This window comes from Carcharodon carcharias, chromosome 4 (assembly GCF_017639515.1).
Source record: "Carcharodon carcharias isolate sCarCar2 chromosome 4, sCarCar2.pri, whole genome shotgun sequence".
Classification (NCBI taxonomy): domain Eukaryota; kingdom Metazoa; phylum Chordata; class Chondrichthyes; order Lamniformes; family Lamnidae; genus Carcharodon; species Carcharodon carcharias.
In genome coordinates this window covers 72,043,673-72,055,906 of record NC_054470.1, presented here as the reverse complement: position 1 = coordinate 72,055,906, position 12,234 = coordinate 72,043,673, and the positions used below count along the sequence as shown (strand labels likewise).

The following is a 12,234-nucleotide window of genomic DNA, read 5'->3' as shown; positions in this document are numbered from 1 at the left end:
TTCTGAAGAGGTCAAAAGCCAAACACTGACTAAAAACTAAAATTGTGTAATAACTACCTTCAGTATTGGTGTACTATGTTTAGTGTGATTTGGCATTGGATTTTTAAAACTTCATTCTATGGGTATGAAAATCACTAGGATTTTATTGCCCATCTCTAGGTGCCAATGAGAAATTGATGGTGTCTCTTCTTGAACCACTGCAATCCACATGGTCGAGGTACTTCCATAATGATATTAGATAGACAGTTTCAAGATTTTGACCCAACAAAGGAACTGTGATTATATATCTAAGTTGGGGCGGTGTAAAACTTGGAAGGAACTACATGGTGATGGTGTTCCCATGCACCTACTGCCCTTGCTCTTCTCAATGGTGCGAATCATAGGTTTAGAAGATACTGCCAAAGGAACAATGCAGATGGTACACAGTGCAGACACGGTGCACCAGCGGTGTGGGGCGTGGATGTTTAACATGGAGGATGGGGTACCAATCAAGCAGGCTTTGTCCTGGATGGTGTTATGCAGAGAGATTGGATGTTGTTGGAAATACAACCATCCATGCAAGCGGAGAGTATTCTAACATAGTTACTTGTGCCTTGTAGGCAGCAAAGAGGCTTTGGAGAATCAAAAGATGAACCTGTCACAGCAAAACACCCAACCTCTGGCCTGCCCTAGTAATCATAGCCTTGTCACAGGTGCAGTTCAGTTAATGGCCAATGATGACACCCAGGATGTTGATGGTGAGGAATTTTGCAATGGCAATGATACTGATTATCAAAGGGACATGGTTAGACCCTTTAAGTTGGAGTAGTCATTGCATGGCACTAATGCTACTTGCCAGTTGTCAGCCCAAGCTTGGATGTTGTCCAGATTTTGCTGCATGTAGGCATAGGCCAGTTCAATATCTCAGGAAAGAATTGTCAACAGAGCTGAGCTCTCATGATTCTTATATGGTATCCCTGTCTCTGGATTACTAGTCCAGTGACATAACCACTCCACACCATGCCTAAAATGCAAAAGCCAAACAGCTTGGTAGTTAAGACATTCAAAGTAGTGTTTTCAAATCAAAATGCAGACACAAGCAAGTGGTTAACAATTTAAATAAATCTAGGCAGAAAATAACTGTATGGAAAGGGATATATTGCAGTAGCTATGGTCCACCACTAGGTAGAGCTCAGAGGCCTGCATTGTAGCCACAAAAAACAAGGACAAAAATCCTGCACAAGCTTCTCCAAAGTTTCAAGGTCATTACCACATAAATTAAGGTTAAAAAACAATTTCAAATCCAAGTTTATTTTGTATTCATGGAAATGATACCACAATTGAAAATGGCCTCACTGGAGTTATGGTGTAATACAATCCAACTTAAAAAGTTAGAGCTTACATAATGAAATTATTTACATCCAATAGGTAACATAATAAGAATGTAGGGGCAACAACCCATGGAAAACAAACTGTAACCCTGTCTTTAGGATTAGTCAATCCAGTTGTGCAATATAAATCATATCTCCAGGCTTCTCCTAATTTATCCTCTATGGCTTTATTCAGTTAGATAAACTCACCTCCAACAGCCCCCCACCCCAAACTAGTTCCCTTCAAGAAAGGAGCAAAACAAAGCTAAGCAACAGTCTAAATTAAATGACCGGGCTCTAAAGGTCCAATGGTGGAGAGTACTTTTCTTCCCCTCCCCATTAGCACACCCTAGAGGAAAGATGATTGCACTGCACATATTTGGAGATGTCTTTTCCTAATTTAACCCAACAATTAATTTGTCACAGTTAATGATTCATTAATAAATGTTATTTTAGGGGGTAGTGCAATCTGTCCATTGTGATGTGTGGAAATGCCAGATGATTTAGATGTGTACAAAGTTATTTTACTTTTCAGTGATGAACATAGGGTTTTTAATTATTGGTAGTAAAGTAATCCAGTAAATGTAAAGGGCCATAAGATACTGGAGAAAGAAACATTAACATTAACTGATCTTTCAATAAAATTTAAAATGTTGGTGCTAATTGAGGTGAGGGATGCTGAAAGATGGAATACTTTCCATTTCAGGCACCCACCATCAAGGAGCATTCACAGATTAGGCAAGGCAGTTAGATACAGTTAGAGTACAGCTCAATCCTTTGCCTCAACTTCAAAGCAGCATATCCAACTTCTTCAGTATAAAAACTATCCTTTGATCTCTAAGGTTAGCAAGTGGTGCCAAATTCATAAGTTTTGTGCTTATAGGCCTATGTGCACCAGGAACTGGATAAAGACTTCCAAACTTATTTCAGATAAGGCTGTTTACAGCCAGCAAGCAGGGACTTCCATTCATATCAGTCCAGGTTAGGTATGAAACCAAGTCCCAGAAGTTGAAAGGCCAATGTCTAACCCACTACCTAGTTTCCAAAATAGATATTTTTGAGAACACAAATGAAATCCTCTGGAAGAATGGGTGAGTATGAATCAGAGGGCTAAGGATGGAGGTCCACGTAGCTGAGTGTGACTGTCACATGAAAGCACCACAAAGGCACAACTCCAGCCATCACTGTTCCATAAGCCATAGCCATAGTTTAGCCAACTTCATAAATCTATTCAGCCTACTGCTTAAAACATGATGCTTTGAACTTTAAAACAGTGGGTTTTAAAGCAGTTTTATCAATGAAGAAAGTGGATACTCGTGTACGATTAATCATTGTTCTGAATTTCTTCACTTTCCTTGGAGTATGTAGGCCTTGTGGAAACTTTGGAACCATGCACAGTTACAATAGTCCAGTCAAAGGTTTTCTACCAATTTCAGTCAAACTGCAAGAAAAATTAACATCCAGCAGGAAAAAGACGTGGCATAATTTTCAATTAAATATTCCCGGGTCAACATAGGGATATGCAAGAAAGTCTCCCATTTTATTGCCATCAGCATCGTAGTGAAGCATCCTGAAACAAATGTCACAGAAAAAGCCCGGGTCCTCAGGGGCTAAACTATCATTGTTGGTCACCCATCTGGAATAAAGAAAACAGTGATGCAATTTTTAAAAATCATACATGGATGGCAATAACCATTTTCAATATCCCACCAATCAGCTTGAAGCATGTTATTATCATCTTTACTATGCCTATTCGATGGTGGATTTTATACACATTTTTGTGGTGACAATGTTTTCCCCCATCCGATTCTCTTTGATCAAACCTTGCTGCTAGACAGTGTCGTTCCCATACTGGTCAGGTTGCCAACTTACTAAACTACAAAAGGGGCTATATTTGATATCAGGGTGAAATGAAAACAACACCAATGGAAGTTATAAACTCCCCTTTCACTGTTATAAGTACATCAAGTGATGTAGTATCATAACTGCATTTCCAGCTGTGTATCTGATTTATATGGTGTTCAAAGATTTATGCACTGTTGATAATTCAATTTATAAAACTGTTTTAGAAACTTCTGCTTTTATGTCACAGCTATCTGTAGGTTTACACACCGCAAGCAACAAGCTTTTGGATAATTGTACTTCTACAGAATAAGTACAAGTTAACTTGTAGGTTGATGTGGGTTACAAAGAGCAAGACAGAAATATTAAGAGGGCATTACAAACAAAAGCTGTTAACATTACTTCAACCCCGCTAATGATCTGTAACAAACCCAAGTCTGAGTTATTTATTATGTGCAAGCTTTATCATTTACATGAACGGAAATGACGACATTGTCCTGACCGTGTAAATAAAATTCAACCAGACAGTGGTCATCTTCAACCAAATCTTGCAAATCAAACTGAAGTGTACTGTGCCATGCAATTCATACTACAGGTTTACATTTGTAAAAAGTTTAAAAGCATTTGATTGTATACCAAGAATATTATGGCATCCAATACATCAAACTGAGTTACAGACGTGTTTCATAAGGAGAAAAGGACTATTACTGACTTATGAAAACCCTAGATGTCATCATGAATAACATCCTGTCTAACCTACAGACATCCCAAAACAAAGCTAAAATCAGATTGAACACATCTGTGATAAGATTATTGATACTTGGTGATTTCAGTTGTGGCACATTCAATTTCTAAAATTTTTGATTTTTTTTATTTTGCAGATGTGCAAAATCTGAAATATTTTAGGATTCTTCTGCTGGCCGGTCACAGTTGGATTTTGAAGAGAAACAGGCACATCAGATCTTTTATAGAAAGAAGTACTTTGCCCACCACCTCTACACATTTCACTTTGGTGACAAGCAATCCATGCTTAATTTTGATGGAACCTTGTGCGTGGTGTTTTTAAAAAAAGTTTGCAAGCAACTTGGGCAATATACTGGCTGTGTTGCCTAATGATCTGTCGTCGTTGGCTGTCTTTTGATTTGAAGATGACATCTACCCAGGGGCGTGAGTTTCTGCCACGGATCTTCATGTCATTGAACAGGCCAATTCTCAACTGCATATCTTTGGACACATGGGCAGAACATTCCATGAGGTAGTAGGATCTGGAGTGCAGAGTTTGCTTCCTATGCTTTCCTTCTCTGCTGCAGCTCAGCTTCATCATTAAGACATTGTGACTCAAAGTATGAAACACCTTAATGGACAAGTTGTCATTCTGAAGGATTGGTAGCAAGCTCCTGCCAATCATTAATGTCAATGCTGCCGTGCTTCAGAGTGCCTTTGAAGTGCTTTCTTTGTCCTCACCAGAACACTGGCCATTTGAGAGTCGAGAAAATAGGACCTGATGAGGGAATTGGTTTTTGGCCATCTGGACACAGCGCCCAGTCCACTGAAGTCAATTTTGCAAGAGTTTTGTATGAATGCTTGTGGAACTGGCTTCAAGAAAGACACTAGCATTTGTTTGACACTCCTCCCATTAAATCAGGACTATATGGCTGAGGCATTGTTGATGGAATTTCTCTGGCATGCTTATGTGTTGCTGATACAGAGTCCAGGTCTCACTGCAGTACAGGATTGTGGTGATAACAATTGCTCTGTATACCAGGACTTTTGTTGACTTGCGGAGGCCTTTGCTGTCAAATACTTCTTGTCATTATTTGTAGAAGGCGGAGTTGGCATGGCTGATCTGGTGTTGGATCTCATCAACAGCAGCCTTTTGATAGAGGCGGCTGCCAAGGTATGGGAGGTGCTCAACATGTTCCAGAATTTCTTCTTCAACATATGCAGAGAGTAGAATATTTGGCTGACCAGATGTGGGTCAATCTTTGAGGTTTGTTTTGGCAACATGCAAAGACAGGTTGAGTCTCCTGTATGCAGAACTGAAGAGATTGAGAATGGCTTGCAAATCCAGTGCAGAACGGCAACATCTGCAAACTGTAGATCATGTATGTCTACGGTGGTCAGCTTAGTTTTGGCATGGAGGTGATTGGGTTTAAAGAATTTTCCAATAGACAGTATTTAATACTGACAACAGACAGCAGTTGATCTTTGATGAGGTGAAAACTCTGTCAGGTAGATTGTAAATAGTATGAGTTCCTGGTATTGTTCGCTACATTTTATTTAGATTTGTCTAGCAACAAAGGCCATGTTGGAGGTTCCTCTGAAAGGTCTGAAGCCACACCATGAATCAGAAATGCGGTGGCCCAACAAACACATGCAGAAAAAGCTCAACTATTTCCAATGTAGGCGTATGCCGCAGCTAGTTAATGTAAGATGGTTTAATAAGCTGACAAATGAAAGCATGCTGCAGAGAGCACAGGTGCCACAGTCTGAAGAGAAGACGGAGCTATGCAGAATGCCTGAGACAAGGATCCCTAAGACCATTCGGCCCACTGAATCTGCTCCACCATTCAATGAGATCATGGCTGATCTGATAATCCTCAACTCCACTTTCCTGCCTTTTCCCCATAACCCTTGATTCCCCTTACTGATTAAAAATGTCTATAAGACCATAAGACTTAGGAGCAGATGTAGGCCATTCAGCGCTTCGTGTCTGGTCCGCCATTCAATAAGATTATGACTGATCTGATGGTAACCTCAACTCCACATTCCCACCTAGCCCTGATAATCTTTCACCCCCTTGCTCATAAAGAATTTATCTAATTCTGCCTTGAAAATACTCAAAGACTCTGCTTCCACTGCCTTTTGAGGAAGAGACTTCCAAAGACTGCTGAGAGAAAAAAATTCTCCCCATCTCGGTTTTAAATAGGCAACCCTTTATTTTTAAACAGTGACCCGTAGTTCTAGATTCTCCTACAAGAGGAAACCATCCTCTCCACATCCACCCTGTCACCCTCAAGATCTTTCATGTTTCAATCAGGTTGCCTGTTACTCATCTAAATTCCAGTGGATACAAGCCTAGCCTGTCCAGCCTTTCCTCATAAGACAACCCATCCATTCCAGGTATTAATCTAGTAAACCTTCTCTGAACTACTTCCAATGCATTTACATTCTTCCTTAAATAAGGAGACCAGTACTGTATATAGTACTCCAGATGTGGTCTCACCAATGCCCTGTATAACTGAAGCATAACCTCTCTACTTTTGTATTCATTTCTCCTTGCAATAAACGATAGCATTCCATTAGCTTTCCTAACTTGCTGTACCTGCATACTAATCTTTTGCGATTCATGCACTAGATCACTCAGATCCCTTTGAATCTCAGAGCTCTGCAATCTCTCACCATTTAGATAATATGCTTTTTATTCTTCCTGCCAAAAAGGACAATTTCACATTTGCCATTTATCTGCCAAATGTTTGCCCACTCAATATATCTATATCGCTTTGAAGCCTCATGTCCTCTTCACAGTTCACTTTCCTACCTACCTTTGTATCATCAGCAAATTTAGCAACCATATCTTCAGTTCCTTCATCCAAGTCAATTGTATAAATTATAAAAAGTTGAGACATCAGCTCTAATTCCTGTGGCACCCCCCCCCCACTCATAACATCTTGTCAACCAGAAAATGACCCATTTATGCCGATACTGTTTCCTGTTAGCTAGCCAATCTTCTATCCATGCCAATATGTTACCTCCCACACCAGGAGTTTTTATTTTCTGCAATAATTTTTGATGTGGCACCTTATCAAATGCCTTCTGGAAATCTAAGCACAGTACATCCACCTTTATCCATAGCATGTTACCTTTATCCATAGCATGTTACTTCTTCAAAGAAGTTCAATAAATTTGTTAAACATGATTTCTCTCGCACAAAACTATGTTGACTCTGCCTGATTACCGTGAATCTACCTAAGTGCCCTGTCTTTAATAACAGCTTCTACCATTTTCCTCATGACAGATGTTAAGCTATGGAAGCTAAGGCATGAACTCAAAGCCATAAGGGAAGAAAGCTAGGAGCCAGGAGAAATTCTACACAACACAATGACCAATGCAGCTGCAGTGCACCTTCATTTACAGGAGCTGGATATAAAAGCCTAAGATCTAAAAATATGACATTGACTGGTTACTGCTATATGTATCTTGGTGGCACCAGGAAGAATGATAATGAGTAAGGAATGATGCCCCATGCCACAATGGTATCCTTACCATTAATTAAATTATATATTAGCTTTCAGATTATCTCTTGGAGATAGTTATCTATTTCCATTGTTAACATTCCAGATGCGTTGTCAAAGTGAATGAAGAAGAAAACTGCAACAATAAAACTTCTGGCAACTGTGAGCTGAAATTATCTTTGGTGGAGTCAAATTGGTTCTAAAATGACAAACCAGTTAATAGCATATTTGAACTGCTATTCAATAGTGTTTCAATAATCTGAGGCAGGCAGGTCTACATTACTGCAGGAGATCTTTGCTGTTTGACCACATATGGAATCCAGGTGTATTAAGGGGACCAACCACTGACACCAGAGTCCTTAGCGAGTAGGCTGATCACAGGTGCACAGACAGAATTTGGTAAGATGCATGGTTTTTAATGCATACACACTTTACCTTACCATACATTCTCAAGTACCAACTCTTGCTAGTTTTTCCAAGTTCTCCAGACATAATTGGAGTGCAGCCTCAAGGGGGCAGTGTGTATAATGCGTTGTGGGCCACCAAGCTTTATTCATGTAACTCACTCAGCAGTACTGTTCAATGATTCTGAAACATAGCGAAGAGTATCTGCATACGTCAGACCCACAACTTGCCAAAGGAAAACAAGTTAATTCATAAAACAGACATTATCGCGCCTACCTGAAACACTTCTGTGAAAAGTAATACGAAACATGGAGTGCCCTTAACACATTATAATGCAGCGCACTACCTACCGGACTATAAATAATCTACAAACAGAACACTTCCGAGTCCACATCCAGGGTTTTTTGATCACACATGGGTACAAAGTTTTATCCAGGCAATCATCACGATGGACAATTCTGTGATAGCAAGCAAAATAAGTGTTAGTGTTTACATCAGTTCTGAACTTCTTCAGATAATCATAAAGCATACTATGCTCCAGGGCAAATACAAAGTTCTTTGGTTTACAGTTACATTCTGCATTGAGTGATTAAGGATATTTACACTTTCGATTAAAAAAAACCTTACAAAATCCTTATATTTAGCATTATGGGTTTTACAGCATTTTAGCACGGTAGTATACTAGGTCACAGAGTATCAGACTTGCAGCTCATTGAGTTTTTCTCACTTTAGCTGTAAGAAGGTTCCAAGTTCAAGAATGGCACAAGTTGAGGGAGAACAAACAAAAGGAAAGTTACATTCCCAATTCTCACTTCCTATTCCCCATTAGCTGACAGAGCCGTGACAGACAGCTTTCCTGGCAAGATTACAAATTGCAGCGCCGGAACACTTGAAAGATGGGGGGAAAAAGCAAAAAATTTAACACAAAAATGTCATTTTGATTGCTGTAACAATATATTTTAGAAGGGACAGGCTTTTTTGTGAAAAAACTGGTCTCCCTTGTTTAGGGGAAAATATCAAATGGGTCAGCAGAGCTGCTTTGCTCTGTATATAGCTTTTCAAACACTAGCTCCAGGATTTCTACACTAAGCTTCCAATATGAAGGCTGTGAGATCAAGTCCAAGGATTGTCTATCACTCAGATGATAAGTTACAAAGATTACTGGTAAAATTGGTACTATGATAAGTTTTTATTATCTGAAAGGTAAAGTCCAAAGACATAATGAAACAATGGGAATTTGCATTCAAAGGGGAAAATATGGATAAAGGAGCAAAGGCTGTGTGTAAAGGCAGGCATTCGAAGATCTAACGAGTGTGAAAAGCTTTCAGCATCTCTGCCTCAAGCTGCTGTCTACAAAGTACTAAAGGTAAGAAAACTCACTTTGAATTTTGATTGTTCAAGGTATCATGTTTCTTTGCCTGGGTCGTTTAAAATCTGTCTCTCTTTCTTTTGCTTTAACAAAGGTGTAACTGGGGGTTAGATTAATTAGGGGATGTAGAAGTTCTCATAGTAGTAATTTGTAGATCTATGTATGTATTTAAAATCATTTCTTCTATTAATAAAGGTTTAATTTAGTTTTGTAAGAAACCTATAAGCCTCGGTGGTCTTATTACTATTGAATTCAAGGCATGCATCTTGAAACTTATACAAATTGCAAAACAACTGTTTCAAGTTTTTCTCTGGGATTTGAACAACTCAGCATTTACCATCGGCTGTGCCATAATAAGAAGCTAATGCCTCCCAAATCCTAGTCTTGGACTAGGGCATATAAACTAGGCAAACACTCAAATGCAGTATGGAGAACGATACTGTCAGAGTAGCTGACCTGCAAATGAGACATTTTACCTTGGTTCTGTCTGTTCCTGTGAACATTATAGATACAATAGCAAGAAGAAAGATCCTACCGTCTGGTTAACATAATTTCTTCAGCCAACACTACCAAAGGGCCCAGAAACTTAGTGATGGCCAACATTTCAGAACTCATAAGCAAGAAAAAGACATTTTCTACCACTGGGATTCTGGGACAGTGAAGCCAAAAATGGATCCCCACTGCCATTGGTTCTGCAGAGATCATTTCATTCATATTTTTGAGTATCAAGAACAGCATGAGATCTATGAATCTGGAGTCTATGGCTTCGTTACAGCGAAAGTGCTTTAAACTGAGATATGCTACAAGGTATACAAGTGTGCATGTTTTTAGTGTAAAATAAATATTCTAAATAATCTTTAGAATGAAAATGCAACAATTCCATTAATAAAATAAATTCAATAATTTGTGATATTGAAACAGCATTACTAAGAGATTCCTAAACCAAGTGAAAGAAAATACATTTGAATTGCAGATAAACAGATGACTGTTGAACATTGCAGCCACACAGCTAGAGATTTTCTGATGTGCTTTCTCAACACTGTCTTGAAATCTGTCTTCAGCTTATTTGTACATGAACTCAACATTAAATTGAGAATCAGCTGAAACAGATGTGCACTTGGATTACATAAATTGAGGGGTAGATAAAAATGCACTGACCAAATGCATTGTGATGTTTGTGTTGCTTTAAATGTGGCACAGCTCTCAAAAACTCAACTCAGAACCAACATTTTTAAAACATTTTCTAGTTGGTAAATCTTGGACCTCAGATTTGTAGCTCAGCAGCACTAAACCACTTATGCATTATTTCACTAGATTTGTCTGTTCTCTTCTTTATATTATATAAGAAAGCAATTCAAACCACAGTTATTAGTTCACTCCCCAAATCTAATTAAACTCCACCTGACATCTGAAAAATATCAGCATTACTAACCCAGAAAGTCTGCATCTAGCATCAGTGACAAGTCAGTCTTGAAACAAAACCATCTTCATCTTGGTTTCCAGCAAAGTCTCCAGGGTTTATTCAACACTTCTGCTTGCTGCAGGTCTCTCAATGCTGTTGCTTACTTACCACAGTGTTACCCAACCCCTGTAAAAAAAATATTGGGCCCATGCTAGACCCAGACCTCTACCCAGTTAATGCAGGGTATGCATCCATGAATGTTTTACTCAAAGGCAAAATGGTATTTCCTACTTCTCATGTGCATTGCAGGAGACTGCTGCAGCTGCTTAGAGACACACAGGCCCACAGTTTCTGAAGTACAAACAGCTAGAGAGACACCAAATGAAATAAACCATAGCTATGATAAATTTTTGAGGCAGAAAAGTGTCTCATTAATGGTGTTTTGGTCGTATATAGATAATACTCTATTCTGCTAGCTTGGTTAATGGTGATATTATACCGGCATATCAGCAAATGTAAAATCCAACACGAACCAGCGCAATTGGTGTTTTAGAACAGAATTTTTAAAAAATGTTTTGCTTTATAAAACATTCCTCGATCTGTTTAAGAGTAGTAACTTGGTGTAATTTATTTAATACAGCTGAAAATGGGTGTGTCACAAAAAAATAAGCATTTTAATCAGTGTCTAGCCCAACGTCTGTGAGTAGCCTGATTTTAAATAACTGAAAATGACTAAATAAAAAACTATACAGAACAATTTAGTTGTAAGGACATAAGAAATAGGAGGAGTAGGCTATTCGGCCCATCGATTCTGCTCTGCCATTCAATAAGATCATTGTTGATCTGATTATAGCCTTAACTCCGCCTTCCTGCCTGCCACTCAAACTATGACTCCCTTGTCAATCAAAAATTTAACTTAGCCTTGAATATATTCAATGACCCTGCTTCCATTGTTTTCTGAAGAAGAGAATTCTAAACACAAGTGACCTTTAAGTGAAGAAATTCCTCCTCATCACCATCTTAAATGGGAGCCCCCTTATTTTTAAACTGTGTCCGAGTTCTGGATTCCTCCATGAAGGGAAAATCCTCTCAGCATCTACCCTATCAAGCCCCCCTCAGAATCTTATATATTTCCGTTAGATTACCTGGTCAGTTTCAGTAAAATGAAAAACTATATTGAAAACCTTTTAAAAATGTACCCTTTACTGTCCTTCTGCTTAAAAAACGGTCAATTTTAAGAGTCTCTTCAGAGTTCCGCAAATGGGCGCAACCCCTACTGGGGGCACGGCTAGTTTTGTGGGCAGGGCTGGTTTCTACAGCCGTTTTTAAAAAAAAATTAGATGAAAACACAATTTGCACAGACCAAAATTTGCATTTGAAATTTCACGATCTTTTGCCACGGTCTGACCGATTCTGGATGAACGGCACTAAAAAAAATGCAACCTATCAGAAACTTGTGCCCATCATGCTGAAACATTAAAGAACCACACTTGAACAACAGAAGTGTAACATCTGCCTTGTGAGCTGTACATTTTCCCCCACTGGATTGATTGGTCATTGAATTTTTTTGGAATCTTGTTATCTGAAAATAGTTACTCCGTGTGTCCACATAACAGTGAATGACTGTACTTC

At 38.9% G+C, this 12,234-nt stretch overlaps 1 protein-coding gene across 1 annotated transcript in view; it reads right to left on the bottom strand.

The window, feature by feature from the left end:
- Positions 1–1,274: 1,274 nt before the first annotated feature.
- Positions 1,275–12,234, bottom strand: part of snapc3 (small nuclear RNA activating complex, polypeptide 3) — a 49,590-nt gene continuing 38,630 nt past the window's right edge. Inside the window, exons 8-9 of the mRNA XM_041186556.1 lie at positions 8,182–8,289; positions 1,275–2,985 (exon numbers count right to left, since the gene is read on the bottom strand). Coding sequence (XP_041042490.1) covers positions 2,838–2,985; positions 8,182–8,289 — 256 coding nt within the window. The 3' untranslated portion in view covers positions 1,275–2,837. The remainder of the gene's footprint in view (positions 2,986–8,181; positions 8,290–12,234) is intronic.